The 23010-nt window shown below is 36.2% G+C and overlaps 1 protein-coding gene across 3 annotated transcripts in view; it reads left to right on the forward strand.

Moving 5' to 3' along the window:
- MDFIC (MyoD family inhibitor domain containing) overlaps positions 1–23010 on the forward strand; it is a 266306-nt gene that overhangs the window by 144518 nt on the left and 98778 nt on the right. For all 3 annotated transcript variants that reach the window (XM_053553702.1, XM_053553699.1, XM_053553701.1), the window contains exon 5: positions 4085–4155. In XM_053553702.1, coding sequence (XP_053409677.1) covers positions 4085–4155 — 71 coding nt within the window. The remainder of the gene's footprint in view (positions 1–4084; positions 4156–23010) is intronic.

Below are 23010 nucleotides of genomic sequence, written 5' to 3' on the forward strand. Positions count from 1 at the left end.
GGTTGCTTGTGTCTTCATTATCGTTTTGCTCCAAATATTTGGCAATTTCTTTCTTAATCTCATCTATGACCCAGCTATGATTTAGCATAAGATTATTTAGTTTCTATGTCTTTGTGTGAGTTTACAGATTCCTGTTGTTAGAGTTCAAATTTTATTCAATGATTTTCTGAGAAGATACAAGGAATAATTTCTATTTTTTAAAAATTTGCTGATGTTAGCCTTGTGACCTAAGATGTGATCAATTTTGGAGGATGTTTCCTATGCTGATGAGAAGAATGTGTATTCAGTTTTGTTAGGATGAAATGTTATGCATATGTTTGTTAAATCCAATTGTTGAATGGTCAATTTTAAGTCTAAAATTTCTTTGCTTAGTTTCTTATTGGAGGATCTATCCAGCACAGCCAAAGGGGTGTTAAAATCTCCAGCTATTATAGTGCTGGAGGAAATCAAGTTGCTCATGTCAGTTAGAGTCTCTCTTATAAACTGAGGAGCATTTTGGTTGGGTGCATAAATATTAATAATTGAAATCTCATCATGTTGAGTGTTTCCCTTAATAAATATGAAATGATCATCCTTATATTTCCTTACTTTTGTTGGTTTAAAGCCAGACTGAAACTGGACCCACACCTTTCACCTCTAACAAAAATTGACTCTTACTGGATAAAAGACTTAAACTTAAGACATGAAAGCATAAAGATTCTTGGAAAGAGTGCAGGGGAAGCACTTGATGAAATTGGCTGGGGAGAAAACTTTATGAGGAGGACCCCCAGGGCAATTGAAGTAATACCAAAAATACATTACTGGAATCTGATCAAACTAAAACACTTTTGCACTGCCAAGAACACGATAAATAAAGCCAGTAGACCCCCCCTCAGAATGGGAGAGGATATTTGCAGTTTACGTTTCTGACAAAGGTCTGATAACCAGAATCCACAGAGAACTCAAACTTATCAATAAGAAGAGAACAAGCGATCCCATTTGACTATGGGCAAGAAACCTGAACAGAAGATTCTCCGAAGAAGACAGGTGCATGGTCTACAGACACATGAAAAAATGCTCATCATCTTTAATCATCAGAGAAATGCAAATCAAAACCACTCTGAGATACCATATAACTCCAGTAAGAGTAGCCCACATAACAAAATCCCAAAACTACAGATGTTGGCATGGATGTGGAGAAAAGGGAACACTTCTGCACTGCTGGTGGGAATGCATACTAATATGTTCCTTTTGGGAAGAAGTTTGGAGAACACTTGACTTGAGAAGTTTGGAGAAAATTGACCTGCTGTTGGATCCTGCAATTCCTCTACTATATCCAAAAGACCAAAATCACTTTGCAAAAAAGATATTTGCACCAGATTATTCATTGCAGCTCAATTCTTAATAGCCAAGTTATGGAAGAAGCCCAGTGCCCATTGACCCATGAATGGATTAATAAATTATGGTATATGTTTAACATGGAATACTGTGCAGCCTTAAAAAAATATGAAGACTTTACCTCTTTTATGTTTATGTGGAGGGACCTAGAACATATTCTCCTGAGTAAAGTATCTCAAGAATGGAGGAAAAAGTATCCCAGGTACTCAGTACTTCTATGAAACCAACTTATATTTACTCACACTTTCTTATGAAAGATAGAACACAACTATAGCCCAGGATGAAAGAGAGAAATGGAGTGGGAAGGAAAGGGAGGGGGGAGGTTTGTTAGAGGGAGGGTAAATGATGGGACCACACCTATGGAGCATATTGCAAGGGTACAAGTCAAATCTGTCAAGTATAGAACATAAATGTCTTAACACAATAATCAAGTAAATGAGGCAAAAGCTATGTTGATTGGTTTGATGTAAGCACATCATATTGTATAAAAAAATCAACACATTGTTCCCTACATATGAATAAATGTGAGAGGAGACAAGAACACACCCCTTCTTTCTTCACTCAGAGGGAGAGAAATTCTAAGCTAGGGGGCTCTGCTGAAAATGTCATATGAGTTACTGTGATAAAAATAAACTTTAACTATATCATGCTTACTATATGTCAGACAATACTTAAGCATTTGATTTTTTTCCCTTTTTAAATTTTTTTTTTAAATTTCAGATTAATATAAAGGCCCAGCACTTAGGTTACATTGTTTTCATTTCTAAGATAAAGTTCAAGTTGTAGTTGAGCCCTTCACCCAGGGGGCATGCTGAACACCCTTGCACTGTGCACATTAGGTGAGAACCCATAAATCACCCTCCTTCCCTCCCCTCCCCTCCTGCCTCACTCCCTCATTAGAATATACTTGTGTATTTCTTTTGTGTGGGCATGTAGTTGTTTATATAATGTTTTCACATTGGTATTAAGTACATTGGATACTTGTTTTTCCATTCTCATGATACCTTGCTAAGAAGACTTTGTTTCAACTCCATCAAGGTAAACACAAAAGATGTAAAGTCTCCATTTTTTCTTATGGCTGAATAGTACTCCATGGAGAATTCTCAAAGAACTAAAAGTTGACCTTCCATTTGCTCTCACAATCCCATTACTAGGTATCTACCCAGAAGAATAAAAAGACATCATTTTACCACAAAGACATTTGCACTAGAATGTTTAAGCATTTGATTTATATTAACACATTTAATCCCCCCCAACTTTATAAAATAGACATTGTTACCATCCTCATTATAGTGATAAAAGAACTAAGGCACAGAGAAGTTAAGTAACTTGTCCAAGACCACACAGTAGGTAAGTAATAAAGCTGTAATTTAATTTAGACTCAAGCAGTTCGCCTCCATAGTCCATACCTTATCTACTAAGTTTCATGTGTCATGCACAGACTCCAACTTACTGGGCATCTAAATGCTCTCCTCTATATCATGGTTGGTATGGAGTGGATTGTGCAATGGTTTAAGGAATGCTCAAGAACTTGATATACATACAATTACGGAGAATTTCAGGCATACTCCAAAGCATAGTTTACTTGTCAAGACCATCTTTATCCTTGATGGGTTTTATTAAAAAGAAGAAGGAGAATGAGGAAGAGGAGGTAGAGAAAAAAAACTATTTTATTTTATGTTAACAAAATTTGCCAATTTTTCAGATAGCGTTAACCATTTACACTTTATCCCCACTTCCTGCTACCATTCCCTGCCTCAACTGTGCAGTCCTGATGACTTCTCCATGGAAAAATATTCTGCAGGCATAGTAAATGAGAATTCCTATCCCATAAATAGAAGTCCTTTGTCATATTGGCAACCAGCTATGTTTTACAGCATTAATTCCTTCCAAATGTTTTAAGCTATATTGTTACATCTATACTATTGAAGTTAATATAAATTTTCTCCGATTTCTACATTTTCAACTTTGTTTTTAATTTAGTGGATTTAAAACTTGCTGTCAGTTCTTTTGCTGTTGTTTCTCAGTTCTGAATTTAAAAAAAAAAACTTATGTCTTGGGAAAATCTTTCAGTAGTTTGTTTTGCTTGCTTGATTTTATTTTTCTCCAGAAGGCTCTTATTTGCTGGTGCATTTCCCCCATGAATAAGAATGTCTTTCTTTTCCCTTTATGATAACATAGCTGAGTATACATTTTGACTCTTGCTTTCTTTACCTTACTTCTTTGTAGTTTTTCTTTTACTGTCTTTGAGTATTGATAGATGCCTTTCACCTTTCAGTCCAGCATTTCCAATCAAGCATCCTTAGTTGGTTAGATTTTTAACATTAAGTATTTTCTTTCCTTTTTGCCAGGAAGGACTTGTGAGTTGCATGTTCTCTATTTTTTGATTGTTGCTTTGTTTTATTTATATAATAACTTCCTGTCACCCTAATATTTGTTTGACAACTTGTTTGTGCATAGTAATCTTTAGTTAAACACTTTTTCCCATCTGCTATGGTTTGAATGCCCCCTCAAAACTCATGTTGAAATTTAATTGCCATTGTGATAGTATTAAGAGGTGGGACCATTAAGAGGTGACTAGGTCATGAGGGTTTTGCCCCCATGAATGGATTAATGTCTTTATTGAGGGAGTGGGCTGTTATGAAAGGGAGTTCCATCCTCTCTCTGGCTTGCTCTCACGCTCTCTTGCCCTCCTGCTTTCGACCAGGAGATGACAGAGCAAGGAGGCCCTTGCCAGATGTGAGCCTCTCGACCTTGGACTTCCCAGCCTTCAGAACTGTAAGAAATATTTCTTTACTTTATAAATTACCCAGCTTGTGGTGTTCTGTTACAGCAACACAAATGAACTAAAACACCATTTAATGCTGCTAACATTTGTTCTCTTGTCTCCCGATGTCTTTTGATATTAGATTGAACAAAAGTCTGAGATCAGTCTGATATTTCACCTTCTCATTATTTATTTACACACATGCATGCACACACGTGCGCACACACTTCTCACTAAAGAATTCTTTCTTTCAAAATTTCCTCTGAATTTTTCTCAGGGTAGATTACTGTAAAAATTTTTCCTAGATTATAATTAATCCTTTAAATCTCTTAACTCAATTCTTCCTTATTTTGCTTGATTATATTTTATAGCCTTCTCTGTATCATTTTTACCTGTTGTCTCTATGTACAATCTTCTCTTAAACCCATGGATCTCAACATCTTTAGCCTTATTTAGTCACCATAATTACACTCGTTTCCATGAAGTTTGATATTTTTTATTGTGTTGATTATGTCTTTTATTTACAGAGCTTTTTCTAACATATTTATTAATTCTATGGTAGTGGCTTTTGCTTCTTAAATTGGTTTCTTGCTTCTGCCATTAGCTTCCGTCTAATTTTTTGTTTTATTACATTTTTTATTAATGCTCCCATTGTATAAAATTAATGTTCTCCTTACAATCTCCTATAGAGAGAAAATGAAGTCCTTATGGGGAACTTTTTTCTCACCTTAGATCGTTTCCTTCCAGAATACATTTTTCATTTGCATATTCCTTTTATTATTTTTCCTGTATAGTCTGTTTTTATAGTTGCCATGATATTTGTTTCTAGTTTTTTTTTTTTTTGCATGGTTTATGTAACTCTCTTAGATGTTTTAAATGCTCATATAGAATATGATTAAATTCTCTCATCACTACTTGTCTTCTATGTGAGACATTTTTAATTTTTCTTTTTAACTTTGGTTTAAAGATGGGGGGTTAAGTCTGCTTTTTTGTTCTTTTTTCAATTTTTTTCTACTTAGAATGCAATGTATACTACCAAGGAATATTTTTAGAAATTTTAAAGTTACTTTTTTTTTTAAAAACTGATAAATCCATTTCAGTATTCTATTTCCAGCATAACCAATATGGTTTATATGTACCATTCTGAATACATGAATTAACAAACGGTACATGATCTTATTTATTAAGTACATAAAATGGTACATCTCCATTTTGCACTGACATAAATAAAAAAAGAAGTGAATATACAGAAACATATATGTTACATCATTTGATGTTTCCTAATTTCAATGAAATATTCTCACTTAAAAGTAAGGATCTGATGTTGAGCTTCTCCAGAAAAAAATTTATCCACCATCTCAAAAAACTTAAGAATTTTTACAGTTCTTACCCTTTGCACTGTGATGTATATTATATGTTAATAATTTCAGGAGATAGAAAAAATAACTAAAAATTCTTTCATACACATATATGGAATTATTTTGTGACTGCTGTGGGTAAAGAGCAATAACACTCTGTGAGCATACTCAGGTACCTTACTTCCTTGACTATAATTAAACTTCTCATAAAATTACTTAATTCTGTGTCATATCAAAATTGCCTTAACTGGTTTTCAGATTTCAAATGTCATCACTGGGATATATTTTTATTTTATGGCTTTGTCTTTGCTATATTGTTTTGCTCAAAACTAGCCCATTGAGATCTCTTGATACAAGGCATTTTCTTCTTAGCCATACTTTATTGAAATGTTAACTAGTACTAGAGTTTTCTTTTCCCTAGATTTTTGAGACTCAGAGTGATCTTGGCTTTACATGATACTTTAATAATGTTGCCAATCCCCTGATAAGTTGTTCACATCAGCTATTTAGCCCCAATACCTAAAGCTTGGGAATCACAGTGATTCTTTTCACTCTGTGCTTCTGCCATTCCAGCAGTTATGAATATTAAGTTGTACTTGCCCCAAAGCAAAAGTATATTCAAGAAGATTAGTTGCTGAGATCAGGAGTCTCTGGGCTTCATTTAAAAACAATAGCTTTAATAAGAAAGCTCCACCAAGTATATGACATTTAAGAAATGAGAGAAACAGGAATTTAGATTTTTTTTTTTTAATAAAGTTAAAAAAAAAATCCTTTGGTTGAAAGTCACTCTGAGCAATGCAACTGAAAATCCTACATGGAGCTAGCATTAAATTCTACTTTTTAAGAAACAATTTATAACAGTAAAAAGACCCTTGGATTTTGGCACTGTAATTATTACCTTTGGATTGCATTTGTATGGATGCCCACAAATTTAAATATTTTAGACCGTGAAAATTTCCCAAACTGATTCTATATGGTAAGTTACATTTATATATTTTCAATTAAATAATAACATTATTTTTGAAGTAAACATCAATTTAGCCATAAATGTTACTTAGTCCTGTCTAAAGTCCTAGCTAATATATTTATATTAAAATACTGTAAATTCTTTTCCAAAATTAGGAAAAATCAGTTTCAATTCCATCAAGAATTTCTTGATCAGATCCTTGTTTCCTGTAAAAAATATTATACAGATACATCACCCAGGAGGCGAAAGGGCTGGTTTGTTGTAATAAGGGAAGTTCTGAATTTTGCTTGGCTTCTTTGAGCTAGTGTGCATTTTTACCTTCAACTTATAAAGAGAAAACTGGCTGATATTTTGCAAATTTTTGTCTAGTCTTTGAAAGAAATCAGACTATAGATTTGGAAGGTTCCCCAGATGGAGTTGTTAAAAGATCTCTAAATTTAAATTCCAAAGCTTGTACACTGTGCTGAACAGTGCAATTGCAGCTGCAGTCTATGCTGTGATCAAACTTTCCAAGGAAAGTCAGAATCATGTATTCTCAGGAACTCTTGACTGTGCAACTATCTCCTAACATAGGACCTGGGAGCATAAAAAGCCTGTTGAACAGGAGTGTCTCCCTCAGACATGGCAAGCTCTTAGTTTCTCACACTCACCAGAAAGAACTCTTTGGAGGTGCTGTGTTACTCTTAAGTCTCTTCCGAAATAGAGTACGAAAGAAGTTCAAAGAACCTGTAACTTAGGAAAAACAGAAAGGAAATGAAAAAAAATGCCAACCTAAACTCAGCTATCTCAGCTATCTGAACTATTTGGTTCCACGTGGACAGCAACAAAGGCAAAGAGAAAGCACACGCCTTCCTTAAAAGAATCAAGCAACAAGGACTTTAAATTAAGGTAATTGAAACAGAAATTAGATCTCATAATTTTATTCCACAGTTTGAAAAGTGTAATAGATGTACATTGCCTATTGAAGGGAATCCATTTCCTGAGGGCGATGTTTAAGGACCTTCAAAATTTGGTAACAACTTATTTTTCCAGCCTTGTTATAGTAAAGTACTCTTAAAATACTCCATCTAAATACCTCTTTTGTCAGCATATATCGTGAAAATGTATACATTTTTATAGAAAAAAAAAATCTATGTCCCAGGAAATGTTCTGTGTAAACTCTTAGCTCAATTTATTTTCTCATGGACTGTGTTGTGTACATTAGATTATTAGTCTTCCAGTATAAGCCACCTCTGCGAAGTGAAAAGAGCCTGGGTTCTGGTTCTGATCTGCCATTAACTGGTTATGTAGCACTGTCTGGGCCTCTTGTATCTTTTCTAGCCCCAGTTCCCCATCTGAAAAATGAAGTCAGGGCTGAGCACGGTGGCTCATGCATGTAATCCTAGCACACGTGGAGGCCAAAGTAGGCAGACTGCTTGACTTCAGGAGTTTGAGAGCAGCCAGAGCCAGAGCAAGAATAAGACCCTGTCTCTACTAAACATTAAAAAAAAAAAAAAAAAAAAATAGTTGGGTGCCTATAATCCCTGCTACTCAGGAGGCTGAGGGAGGAAGATCGTATGAACCCAAGAGTTTGAACTTACTGTGAGTTATGACACACTGTACTCCTCCCGGTGAAGAGACTGAAGAGGTGAAGAGAAGAGACTCTGCCCCCAAAATAAAAAAAAAAAAGAAAAGAAAAATGAAATCAGATTAGAAGAGTGGATTTCATTGTTTTTCCTTTTAGCTTCTGACATGTATAAGAGATAAATGTGGAGCCCTTTCTGGAGAAGAGACCAGAGTGGTCATGCAGCTGGTCTGGTTTCACAGCAATCACAGGACTGGATCATGTGAAGTCAGGAAGATCTTCTTTTGGGAGTACAGCTTTGCAGTATTGTTTCCCATTGTCTTCATTCATCCTTCTAGAATCACGTGCATTCTCCCTGAAAGCACCCCGGCTTCCCTGGGTCTCCACGCTTGCTGATCATCTTGCCTCTGGGCTCAGTTTGTTCTACACACAGTTCTCCCATCTCTGTTAAAATTCTGTTAACCTCTCAAGGGCTGCTTAAATGTTACTATCTCCTGGAAGACCTCAATTACCTTAGTCAGAAGAAGTCTTCCCTACCTAAACTCATGGAAGACTTTGTGCTTCTTTTATTTCACTGTTTTGATCAGTTATTTGTGCGTGTGTTTTCTGACCTGCTAGATTGCAATTGCCTATAGCAACAGAATTATATTTTACTTATTCATAGTATGAAATGACACATTGGCACTCCTTATCTCCCAAATTCTTGGATCTATCACAAATTAATGCTTAAGCCTAGATGAAAGTAATTTGTCGTGGATATAACTCCTTTAGTATAAGGTAGGATCTGGAATGAGTTGAGCCTTCCACAATGAGTCAAGGCTACCTTCATGAGACTTGCTGTAGGGCTATCTCTGGGCCAGATGGGTCTTGGAACCAAGAAGAAAGCAGACCTCTGGATAGATGAAGCCTTATGTGAGGGCACTTGGCTGCAGCAGCAAAGTGTGACCTGCAGTTAAGCTTCTGAATGCTCTTTTACTTGTGCAGGGCACAGCCCGTCCAACCTGCACAATGACATTTGTTGGTCCTGCTTGCTTCCTACGTAATTAGTGAGAAATTTAATTGGCAGAGTGAACTTGAATCAGTACTCCCTTTCCTACTGTGTAGTAGTAAGTTCTCTATGCCAAGAGAGCCCCTTAGGGTCTCTGGATAAAGCTTCAATCCCTTGATTTATAAGGTATTAATAAAATTAGGGCAGGTTGAATAGGGACATGGTATTGACTTTAGCTGCAGGGAGGGAAAGAGAATCTGTCACCAATGTGGGGGCAAAGCAGGTTAAAAGAGGATTCCATGTAAAAAGATTGAGACCAGCAGGAAGGGGCAGAGAGGGGGCATGTCAGCCTTTTCTGAAAGAGGAGGCTCTAGTCTTTAGCCAGAGAGGCCAAAAGTAACTCCCACACATGGCTGCTCTGGTACATTTACTGTGCTTTGCCCCGAAAGAACTTTGTGGCCCTTCTCTAATGTTTGGTCCTAGAACCTTGGCGAAGCAGTGATGGGTACAATAATGTCCTATTAAAAACAAGATGAACAAAACATATACTTATGTCTATGAGTACTTGGGTAGACAACTGTTGGCGACCCAAACACCAACAGTAGCACAGAGGACTCCATTTGACAGAAAGGCAAATGTCATCTTTGACGTCTTTTGCTGAAGGTAGGAATAGGCTCCCCTCACTCTGCCTGGTTTAATAAGCTTTTCTTCAATGAATTAATGGGCCTTGGTAAATTACCTATCTACTCATTCTTAGTGTTTATAAATTACAATGTAACTGAATGATGATTTTTTTTCCAGTATTGTATAGACAACTCCAAATTTAAACTGCATCTATTACATTATCATTTAAAGCAGTGGTTCTCAACCTTCCTAATGCTGTGATGTATTTTCATTGTTACAAAGGTGTCGCGACCCACAGGTTGAGAACTGCTGATTTAACACTTTCTCAGAATATATTTGTGGTCTTTTATAGCCCCACTATCAATTCAGTCATTTTAGAACCTTCATCTTTGATATTTACCCTTCTTTTCTCTCCCAATTTAATCCTTACATTAAATATCTCAACGTGGGGTTTACAACTACCTGTATCAGAATCAGTTTGGTCATTGCTTTAAAAAGAATAAACCAATTAAAAGCTCATGGTCCTATGTATTAGGGTCCTGTGTATTATCCCACTGAGTCTTTTTCTCCTATACATATGCATCTATTATCTCTATCTATCCATCTATCTATCTATGTACCTATCTATCTATCTGGGGAGAGAGAGAGAATTAAACTTTCCTCTACCATTTTATTTTAGCCAGGCTCTCTGCAGAATGAATGAGCCCATTCACACTGGTGAGATGTTTTTTACTCAGTCCATGGATATAAATGCTAATATCTTCAAGAACTACCCTCATAGATGTATCCAGAAATAATGCTTTACCAGATATCTGGGTATTCATTAAACCAGTCAAGTTAGTTGACACCTGAAATTAACCCCTGGCGTTCCATTATCTCAGCATACTCAATCAACATCTCTGGGGGGAAGAACCAGGACTCTTAGGGTTGCCTCTCTCTCTTTTGTCCTCAAGCCATCATTTTTCTTCCTCCCTTTCCTCTATTCACTATGAATTTACAAAGAAATCACATCTTGGTTTGGGACCAAGGGCCTGCCTTCAAGAGGCTAATCTAGAACCTGATCCTTCTGGACCCCCAGTCTCTGGCTCCATGAGGGCTAGAATTCTTCATGTTATGTGCTGAGTTTGGTGTCCACTTTGAAGATCCTGTTTACCCAGTTGGCAGAGGGTAAGGTCGAATATTGGGGGAAAGCAGTAAGAGGGCTAATTCCGGCCACAGTTCTAAACCGTAATCTGCAGTCCTTCAGGCAGTAAGCCATTGATTTGATCTCTGACTTTTGACTCACGGGCATGTTACTTCGAAAACATTTAATACACATTTTGGGGTGAATAAATGAATCCCTGGCGTTGGTCAGTTCTAATACCTCAGGGCAGACTGATAGAAGACAGGCAGAGGCAGCTCTTCTGACTTTCTAACTGAATCTCTCTCAAAGTCACTAACTATCCATTAATCACACTAACATGACAACTGAGACAAAGATACCTCTTCCAATGGACCCTTCTTAGCATGGACTCAGTAACTTCTACAATCAACAGAACTTAATAAGTTTAATAGCTACTGAATTTTCTGATTTCTCTAAATGTTAGGGCTAATATATACATTAATAACTTTTCTATAGCTCCAAATAAATCACCCACTTCTATGACTACACAATTATTTTCAGTAAGAGCTTGAAATTGTCAAATATAAACAAAAAAAGCATATTAAAAAACATCGTAGTATCAAAACTAAAGCAATAAAACCCCTCTTTTCTGATAATATGTTTATATATAACATATTTATCCTTGACAATAGAGATTTTTAAATCAGAACCATTATCCAGCTTTGGTATATTCCCTTTTACAATTGATAAACATTCAATAACATTTTATGGTTTTTATTACGAACATGCTTGTGGACTTTTGAATAGATCTTAGATTACCAGAATTCAAATTTGAAGTTGAACTTTAAAGCACGACACTGTTGGAACCTATTCTCTGACCCAGTCCAGATAACATTCCAACATCATGAATCACCTTGGCAGTGTTTTGACTCTTGCCTTTCTCAATTGCATTCCCAGCAGAAAGTGCTTTTATTTGACCAATTCAATCTTTTCAACTTTCACTTACTAACAATAGCTGATTGCTATTGTCAAAAGTCATGTCATAATAACCATGCACTAAACTCTTAACCTGGCTGATAGCTGTGTATGAAGAGCTGTTGGAATTGAAACAATCCTGCTGTGGAACAGCAGTATTTAAAAAATTACCTTAAAATAGATGAAAACATCTCCTTGTTAGCTCTCCTTTCTTTTTCAGAAAGCCGTATTTCCTGTTACATTTCTGCATTATGTTGTGAGTGGATTAACTGCAAAAATCTACATTTCCAACAACACTGAACTGCTGGTGGACAATTTTAGACTTCACAGATAAAGTTCTTTATAAAATGAAAGAAAAAGTTTATATGCATTTTTGAAGATGTATGGGAGGTAATTTCTATTCTTGGCAATAATATTAATTATTATGATAGGAACTACATTTTAGAACCTACCTTTCAGGGCACCATCCTGGGAGTATTATCTAACTTAATCCTAATAACTATGCTTCAAATAGGAATTATTCTTATAAATTTACAGATGAAAAAACAATTAAGCAAAGAATTTTTTTCTGAATTTCACACAGTCCATAAATGGAAAGATTACAGATTAAATGCTGTGTTTAAACTACAGCCCTTTTCCTGAACAGTTTCCATAATTTTGTTTTCCCTAAATAATTCTGGCATCAGAATTAAATCACCCTTTCCTGTTTTGAGACGCAGTAAGAATTCCAGCATTTGGAACAAGAAAAACCTCCAGGGCTACTACTTAAATGATCAAAAAGAGAACTTTAGGAAAAACTGTTTTAGTTACCTCTGGATTTAGTGAGCCTGTCATCAAAAACCTTCCTTCTCTTGCTGCTGGACACTTTCAACCAGTAGCCTCGTTTTCAGTTCGGAAAACAGAGCTGTCATAATAATGGCCCTAGCAAATTCAGTGAATTTGTTGGATTGAACAAAAGTACACACGTTTCTGGCAGGTAATTCTGCTCAGTAATCCTGGTCCAAAAGCTATCGTTTTTCTAAAAAAAAAAAAAAAAAAGCCTCTAATTCCTAAGAAGTAGGAGATACTAAGCAAGCACCACTTAAGATCTGGTGAAAGGCTCTGAAAGCCTCAAAGCAAGGGTTTGCACAGGCTGGGAAGGGGTGAGGATCTACTTATAGCAATTGGGGCCTGAAGTCAGATTGGAATAGCACAAGTCTGTTTTGAGTTACAGGATAAGGCTTATTAAATAATAATTGATTTGTGACAAGATTGGGCCCAGATTTTTTTTTTTTCATTGTTGGGGATTCATTGAGGGTACAGTAAGCCAGGTTACACTGATTGCAATTGTTAGGTAAAGTCCCTCTTGCAATCATGTCTTGCCCCCATAATGTGTGGCACACCCTAAGGCCCCACGCCCCACCCTCCGTCCCTCTTTCTGCTTCCCCCCATAACCTTAATTGTCATTAATTGTCCTCATATCAAAATTGAGTACGTAGGATTCATGCTTCTCCATTCTTATGATGCTTTACTAAGAATAATGTCTTCCACTTCCATCCAGGTTAATACGAAGGATGTAAAGTCTCCATTTTTTTTAATGGCTGAATAGTATTCCATGGTATACATATACCACAGCCTGTTAATCCATTCCTGGGTTGGTGGGCATTTAGGCTGTTTCCACATTTTGGCGATTGTAAATTGAGCTGCAATAAACAGTCTAGTACAAGTGTCCTTATGATAAAAGGATTTCTTTCCTTCTGGGTAGATGCCCAGTAATGGGATTGCAGGATCAAATGGGAGGTCTAGCTTGAGTGCTTTGAGGTTTCTCCATACTTCCTTCCAGAAAGGTTGTACTAGATTGCAGTCCCACCAGCAGTGTAAAAGTGTTCCCTTCTCTCCACATCCACGCCAGCATCTGCAGTTTTGAGATTTTGTGATGTGGGCCATTCTCACTGGGGTTAGATGATATCTCAGGGTTGTTTTGATTTGCATTTCTCTAATATATAGAGATGATGAACATTTTTTCATATGTTTGTTAGCCATTCATCTGTCATCTTTAGAGAAGGTTCTATTCAAGTCTCTTGCCCATTGATATATGGGATTGTTGGCTTTTTTCATGTGGATTAATTTGAGTTCTCTATAGATCCTAGTTATCAAGCTTTTGTCTGATTGAAAATATGCAAATATCCTTTCCCGTTGTGTAGGTTGTCTCTTTGCTTTGGTTATTGTCTCCTTAGCTGTACAGAAGCTTTTCAGTTTAATTAAGTCCCATTTGTTTATTTTTGTTGTTGTTGCAATTGCGATGGCAGTCTTCTTCATGAAGTCTTTCCCCAGACCAATATCTTCCAGTGTTTTTCCTATGCTTTCTTTAAGGATTTTAATTGTTTCATGCCTTAAATTTAAGTCCTTTATCCATTTTGAATCAATTTTTGTGAGTGGGGAAAGGTGTGGGTCCAGTTTCAGTCTTTTAGATGTAGACATCCAGTTCTCCCAACACCATTTATTGAATAGGGAGTCTTTCCCCCAAGGTATGTTCTTGTTTGGTTTATTGAAGATTAGGTGGTTGTAAGATGTTAGTTTCATTTCTTGGTGTTCAATTCGATTCCAAGTGTCTATGTCTCTGTTTTTGTGCCAGTACCATGCTGTCTTGACCACTATGGCTTTGTAGTACAGACTAAAATCTGGTATGCTGATGCCCCCAGCTTTATTTTTATTACTAAGAACTGCCTTAGCTATACCGGGTTTTTTCTGGTTCCATACAAAACGCAGAATCATTTTTTCCAAATCTTGAAAGTACGATGTTGGTATTTTGATAGGAATGGCATTGAATAGGTAGATTGCCTTGGGAAGTATAGACATTTCAACAATGTTGATTCTTCCCATCCATGAGCATGGTATGTTCTTCCATTTGTTAATATCCTCTGCTATTTCGTTTCTGAGGATTTCATAGTTTTCTTTATAGAGGTCCTTCACCTCCTTTGTTAGGTATATTCCTAGGTATTTCATTTTCTTTGAGACTATGGTGAAGGGAGTTGTGTCCTTAATTAGCTTCTCATCTTGGCTGTTAAAGGTGTATACAAAGGGTACTGAGTTGTGGACATTGATTTTATATCCTGAAACATTACTGTATTTTTAGATGACTTCTAGGAGTCTTGTGGTTGAGTCTTTGGGGTTCTCTAAGTATAGAATACACATGTTGAAAACAATGAAAGAAATGATCGAAACAATGAAGGAAACTGCTAATAAAGTGGAAAATAACCAAAAGGAAATTCAAAAACAGAATCGAATAAGAGATGAACAATATGAAGATATAAAAAGGATATAGCAGAGCTGAAGGAAATGAAACAGTCAATTAGGGAACTTAAAGATGCAATGGAAAGTATCAGCAACAGGTTAGACCATGCAGAAGAAAGAATTTCAGAGGTAGAAGATGAAGTTCTTGAGATAAGTCAGATAGTAAAAGAGGCAGAAAAGAAGAGAGAGAAGGCAGAACGTTCATTGTCAGAATTATGGGACTTTATGAAGCATTCCAACATACGAGTTATAGGAATTCCAGAAGGGGAAGAAGAATGCCCCAGAGGAATGGAAGCCATACTAGAGAATATTATAAAAGAAAATTTCCCAAATATCACCAAAGATCCTGACACACTGCTTTCAGAGGGCTATCGGACCCCAGGTCGCCTCAACTCTAACCGAGCTTCTCCAAGACACATTGTGATGTACCTGTCCAAAGTCAAGACAAAAGAAAAGATTCTGCAAGCTGCCAGGAGTAAGCGCCAGTTGACCTACAGGGGCAAATCCATCAGAGTGACCGCAGACTTCTCTAATGAAACTTTCCAAGCAAGAAGACAATGGTCATCTATCTTTAATCTACTTAAACAGAACAATTTCCAGCCCAGAATTCTGTACCATGCTAAGCTTGGTTATGGGGGGGGGGAGCACAAAGAGGGATGGAGGGAGGGGGGTGGGGCCTTAGTGTGTGTCACACTTTATGGGGGCAAGACATGATTGCAAGAGGGACTTTACCTAACAACTGTAATCAGTGTAACTGGCTTATTGTACCCTCAATGAATCCCCAACAATAAAAAAAAAAAAATTGACAGAGAAATCAAATCATTTACTGATATACAAATATTGAGGAAATTCGCCACAACAAGACCAGCTCGACAGGAAATACTTCAACCTGTTCTGCACACTGACCACCACAATGGATCAGCAGCAAAGTGAGAACTCAGAAATTCAAGGACAGAACCTAATCTCCACACTGATGCAAAAGATAAAACTAAGCAATGGACTCTCACAAAATAAGACAAATACAAACTACCACACTTATCAATTATCTCAACAAATGTTAATGGCTTGAATTCCCCACTGAAGAGACATAGATTGGCTGACTGGATTAAAAATCACAAGCCATCCATTTGCTGTCTGCAAGAAACACACCTGGCTTCAAAAGACAAATTAAAGCTCCGAGTCAAGGGTTGGAAGACAATTTTTCAGGCAAATGGAATTCAGAAGAAAAGAGGAGTTGCAATCTTATTTTCAGATACATGTGGATTTAAAGCAACTTAAGTCAAAAAAGACAAAGATGGTCACTTTATATTGGTCAAGGGAAAAATACAACAAGAAGATGTTTCAATTCTAAATATTTATGCACCCAATTTAAATGCTCCCAGATTCTCGAAACAGACCTTACTCAGTCTGAGCAATATGATATCTGATAATACCATCATAACAGGGGACTTTAACACTCCTCTTACAGAGCTGGACAGATCCTCTAAACAGAAATTAAACAAAGATATAAGAGATTTAAATGAGACCCTAGAACAACTGTGCTTGATAGACGCATATAGAACACTCCACCCCAAAGATAAAGAATATACATTCTTCTCATCACCCCATGGAACATTCTCCAAAATTGATCATATCCTGGGACACAAAACAAATATCAACGGAATCAAAAGAATTGAAATTTTACCTTGTATCTTCTCAGACCATAAGGCACTAAAGGTGGAACTCAACTCTAACAAAAACGCTCAACCCCACCCAAAGGCATGGAAATTAAACAATCTTCTGTTGAATAACAGGTGCAGGAAGAAATAAAACAGGAAATCATTAACTTCCTTGAGCATAACAACAATGAAGACACAAGCTACCAAAACCTGTGGGATACTGCAAAAGCAGTTTTGAGAGGAAAATTCATCGCTTTAGATGCCTACATTCGAAAAACAGAAAGAGAGCCCATCAACAATCTCACAAGCCATCTTATGGAATTGGAAAAAGAAGAACAATCTAAGCCTAAACCCAGTAGAAGAAAAGAAATATCCAAAATCAAATCAGAGAATGATGAAATTGAAAACAAAAGAATCATTCAGAAAATTAATGAAACAAGGAGTTAGTTTTTTGAAAAAATAAATAAAATAGATAAACCATTGGCCAGACTAACGAGGAATAGAAAAGTAAAATCTCTAGTAACCTCAATCAGAAATGATAAAGGGGAAATAACAACTGATCCCACAGAGATACAAGAGATCATCTCTGAATACTACCAGAAACTCCTTGCCCAGAAATTTGACAATGTGAAGGAAATAGATCAATATTTGGAATCACACCCTCTCCCTAGACTCAGCCAGGAAGAAATAGAGCTCCTGAACAGACCAATTTCAATTACTGAGATCAAAGAAACAACAAAAAATCTTCCAACCAAAAAATGCCCTGGTCCAGATGGCTTCACACCAGAATTCTATCAAACCTTCAAAGAAGAGTTATTCCTGTACTGCAGAAATTATTCCAAAAAATTGAGGAAGAAGGAAACTTCCCCAACACATTCTATGAAGCAAACATCAACCTGATACCAAAACCAGGAAAAGACCCAACCAAAAAGGAGAATTTCAGACCAATCTCACTCATGAATATAGATGCAAAAATTCTCAACAAAATCCTAGCCAATAGATTACAGCTTATCATCAAAAAAGTCATTCATCATGATCAGGTAGGCTTTATCCCAGGGATGCAAGGCTGGTCTAACATACGCAAGTCCCTAAACGTTTATCCACCATATTAACAGAGGCAAAAATAAAGATCACATGATCCTCTCAATAGATGCAGAAAAAGCATTTGATAAAATCCAGCATCCTTTTCTAATTAGAACACTGAAGAGTATAGGCATAGGTGGCACATTTCTAAAACTGATTGAAGAGGCTATCTATGACAAACTCATAGCCAATATTTTACTGAATGGGCCCAGATTTTTTGAATGAACCAATAGAATGGGTAAGTAATTTTTAAAACTCAGAGTGAGAAGGATTAGACTGTCAAACAAACAGTTGAGTAGACAAGCACAGAAACATATTTGTGTCTTCTGAATTTACATAAATAGGTCATTTAAGGCTGTAGGTTTAGAATCAGTATCTTCTCTTCATTTTCTTCTTCCTGTCCTTAGCTTTTTAACTTTATGCACAATTATGTTGTTAATGTTTAAGGAGTAGGCTGAATTTAGTTCTTTTGATAAGTCTTTGTTTTTATGCATTTTTTTCTTTGAACTATAAGGAAAATAACAAAGGAAAGTGCTTAAGGATGGATGTAGTTCTGTGTCGGTGTGGTGGTATGTTAATCAGAAATGGAAGATATTTGTTAGAGGACATAAAATTTGCTTTCAAAACTCCTTTTAATTTTCATAAATTAAGATTACATGGTATCCTGAAATTTCTTTTTTATCCCTGTCATCATTATATTGGTTTACAATCTTATTTGCACATCCAAACCTCTTTAAGAGATCTAAAAAAATCCAAATACCCAGACTACATTCCAGTACAATGATAACAAGATCACTGGATCACTTGGGGTGGGACCCAGGCAATGGTATTTTTCCCCATGTAATTCCAAAGTAAAGCCAACAAAGAATAATGCTTTATAGCAGTCATCATTTTCTATCAGTGACAGCACGTAATTTTTATCTGATGTTTAATCGTGCAAGTCATCGAGGTAAATGGCAAGCAAGAAAATTTTCTTAAAATGAATACCCACTTTTTAGCTCCTCACAATGTAGAATTTTAGCATTAATTTCTTCCTTTATTTAGCATATATTCATTAAATATTGACCCATTAGGACTGGGGAACCTGTGGCCTTCTGATTTCAAGGTTGTTCTTTCTTAAGCACCAAAGGAGGCAAGAAGAGCTTCATCTTTCTCGGCCGTACCCATTTTAACAAAGGGATTTATTCAGTAAAATTTGATTCAGTCAAAAGATTGCATCCAAGGATCCAGAAGACCACATGTGGCCCCAGGTCTGCAGGTGAATCTGACTTCATAGAATTTTAGTCTAGCAGAATAGGAAAAATAAATACACAAACAAGAACAGAAAAGAGCATAGGGTATCATCAGTTAATTTTCAACATCTGTGAACCCAAATGCATATTTTTAATTTTCCAAGCTATCTTTCTGATGTTGGTTGAAACCACCCACAATTACCAACAAACAACCAAAAGATCCCCTTCTGCCTAATAGATTAAACAAATGCATCTCTCCTGATAAAATTCTTGTGACGAGAAGAGAAGGTATGATGTACCATACCTTCTCCTACCAAGGCAGCAGCAATTGTGAGAAAACAGACTAATGAAAACCTCAATCCTTTGTTAGCTGATTGGGTATAGTTCCTTATCATTTAACATATAATAGACATTTAGAGATAAAATAGGTATTTCAGGTGAAAAGTACATTAGATTCACATCTACGTATAACACAGATGCATAGAACATAATCAAATTAGCAAAAATGTTAACTTATAGTAAACATAAAGCTTTTCTTTTTAATTATGATGAAATTGTTCCAATTGAGTTTTTAAAAAAGTTTTTATTATTTTTCCTGGTCAAATATCATTAGCATATAATAAAGGTATCACGCGGCACACATCTGTGTCAAAATTACTATGGGCTTTGGGGCTCCCTCGCTGGGAGTAATACATAGTTGAGCTAATTAGTCTTCTATTGTTCTTTTAACAGCAAGGCCAATGAGATATTCTTATTTAGAATGGTAACATAAGAATTCTTTTTTCTCCAGTGGTCATATTTCATAAGAGGTGGTTTTGGAACATGATATTTTAAAATCAGGTATCTTTTAATATAGTTAATTTGTAGATAATTATAGGGCTATCTATGTACCTGGTAAACTATGAATGCTGGGACATTAATGAACAAAGTTGAACAAATTTCTCATTCCTTTATTGAACACTATAGCATTAATAAAAGTCCATAACAATTTTGATGGACCCTTTTGACTGTTACAATTTTTTTTTCCTTTGCAGTTTTGGCTGAGGCCAGGCTTGAACCCACCACCTCCAGTATATGGGGCCGACACCCTACTCCTTGAGCCCCAGGCATCACCTTTGACTATTACAATTTTAAAGATAGTCAGCTGGAAAGCTCGTGTTAAAAGAGAATAGCTCAAGTGAAACAAAGTCTTCCCGCTTTTGTCTCCAAGTGAACTGCACTGTGAAAGGACGCAAAACGCCACTGCACTGCCCGAGAGAAGGGCAGTATGAGAGAAGGGGTTACCTGTGGAGTAACCAAAACCTTTCTTCTACTAACAGAAATTTCTTTTTCTTTTCTTTTCTTTTCTTTTTTTTTTTGAGACAGAACCTCAAGGTGTCACCCTGGGTAGAGTGCCATGACATCACAGCTCACAGCAGCCTCCAGCTCCTGGGCTCAAGCGATTCTCCTGCCTCTGCCTCCCAAGTAGCTGGGACTACAGGCCCCCCGCCACAAGGCCTGGCTATTTTTTGGTTGCAGCCATCATGGTTGTTTGGCAGGCCTGGGCTGGATTCGAACCCGCCAGCTCAGGTGTATGTGGCTGGTGCCTTAGCCACTTGAGCCACAGGCGCCGAGCTGTACTACCAGAAATATTAAAAAAAAAAAAAAAATTGAAAAACCCGTTAGTTTTTTTTAGCAAGTGAAACAAGTCATTTGGTTAAAATTGTTTTCTTTGTAGGAATATACACGTTTCATGGGAGTTGTCCTGAAAGATTCCTTACAGGCTGAGGCTGGAAGGCAAATATGGCTCCGTGAAGAAATGTATGACTGCTCAAGTGTGGGGATGAAGTGCAGCGACAGCACATTCTAAAGAAAAATCCAAATTTAAGAAAAGAAATGATTATTTTTATCTTATCTATTAAAATTCTTCTTTACAAAATGAGAGTGGTTTATTTCTTCACTCAGGCCTTGCTTTTCAATGAAGCTATTCTAACAAAATTTAGATCCTTTTTCTGCCTTCTTCCACCTTCTACCCTTGGCCAGCTGACCATATCTGCTCTGCATTTCATCCATATCTATTTTACATATATATATTTATAGATAGATAGATAGATACCCCTAGTGTGTGTGTGTGTGTGTGTGTGTGTGTGTATAAAACTAGAACACACATATATTTATGTATCTGTTAGACTGGAGACAGGTCACTGCTTTCAATTTGTTCAGAAATATTTTAATTTAATTGAGATCTCAAAATTTCTGTATAGAATGCCAGCTTTCACCTAAGGTCACACTGTACAGTCAAATTCTGAGAGGAAATGTACAGAACCATTTCTTCATGTGGTCTCTGTTTCACACACTAGAACTTTGCTCGGGAAGGTACTATAAAGCTTAGGTATAAACAACTTCGTTACAAAAATGATTTTGTTTATAATGAAAAACATAGTTGTCCAGGAACTTAGTATGTATAGGTTATTTAACTTGATCATTAAAATGTGAATATTTGGGAGAAATGCTTTTTGAATATCTGACTTGTAAAAAGTTAACAACAAGGCAGTAAAGTGCTTCTCTTTGTTTGAAGGTGGTAATGATGTTCTGGTTTGGGCGTTTTAAATTTTTAATACTGATTTCCAACACCTGACAGATACATTCACCTTTCTCGATTATTTTTCCTTTCACTTATCACTTTCCTCTTCCCCTTGGCCATAATTTCTCTCTACTCTCCTTCCATCCTTTATATTCATTCCTTTTTTTACCCTCTAACTACCTAAAGGAAAACAAGATTAAGAAAAAGTTCATTCTTATTTTATGTGTTTTTAAAGAAATACATTACTTTTACTGCCTTAAATCCAGAGAAGAACTGGTCCATTTTTATGTCTCAGGACAGAGTGCATATAGCTAGGTTTATTTTGTTTTATTGGAATACTGAACAAAGAAATCTATGATTTCTTTAGATCATACATCCTTGCTTCAAATGATTGTAGATGTGATCATAGTATAAAACTTAATTTGTAAAATTTAGTTTCTAACCACTAAAAAAGTAACTCAGGACCATTTTCCTGTTCTTGGCAGATTAATTTCACTGCTTTTTTGGGTGTAAGATGACATACAATCAGTGAAGAGAGAAAATTATATAATTTTTGGACTGATACTTCACCACATAATAGTAACTTATTACCATTGCACAGTAAAATATTTTAATAGAGGAGATAGTTTAATTCAGCTAGTTTTTTGAATTCTAAATCATGATTTCTACAATCACAGGTGATATAGGAATGTGAAAATTTGTCATTGGTTTTTTTTCAAGAAAGCAGCCAGAACTACAATATAATTTTATAGTTTAGCTTGATACCTCTTATTAGTTTTCTGTATTCCAACAAAATCACCCAATTCCTTTGAAAGAAAATATAAACCGAAAATGGGACATGTCAGATATTAGACATTCCAGCATAGAATGAATTATTTTTAATTTGAACAAGGAATTAAACAATGTCAACTCATAAATTAGAGTTCACCATTCATTAAAAATAAATCAGCTAAAATAATTTTACAAATCTACATACTGATAATTATGTTACATATGAAAGTAGGTAGAGAGATAAAACTTACTTTTAAGTATTCACACCATCTTACAAGTTGCCATCACATTTGGCCATCAGCATTCACTGTCAGCTTCCCACTAAACTCCCAGTAAAAATCTCCCACTGTGAAAACATGGACTCAGTTGCTAAAAGGTAATAATGATACTGATAATAAAGGTGCACTAATGCAAGAATCAATCCAGAGAAATTCATAACTAATTTTAAGGTACATTGTACCAAGCAAACTAATTTCCCCAGATTACCTCAGCCTTGCTTTTTCTGGAGTGCTTTAATTTCACTTTGAGCAGCCAGCAAGTTGTTGACCCTGAGTGTCAGACCCTTGCTTTCAGCCACTTCTGTGCAACTAGGCTAGCTAAGTCTTCCACACCCAGACTCTTGGCTTCCCTTGTCACTCTTGGACCTAAATAAAACAGGCATTTTAGGTCCTAGGATCTGGCATTCTAAACAGCTACTGAAGGATGCAG

This window comes from Nycticebus coucang, chromosome 11 (assembly GCF_027406575.1).
Source record: "Nycticebus coucang isolate mNycCou1 chromosome 11, mNycCou1.pri, whole genome shotgun sequence".
Classification (NCBI taxonomy): Eukaryota; Metazoa; Chordata; class Mammalia; order Primates; family Lorisidae; genus Nycticebus; species Nycticebus coucang.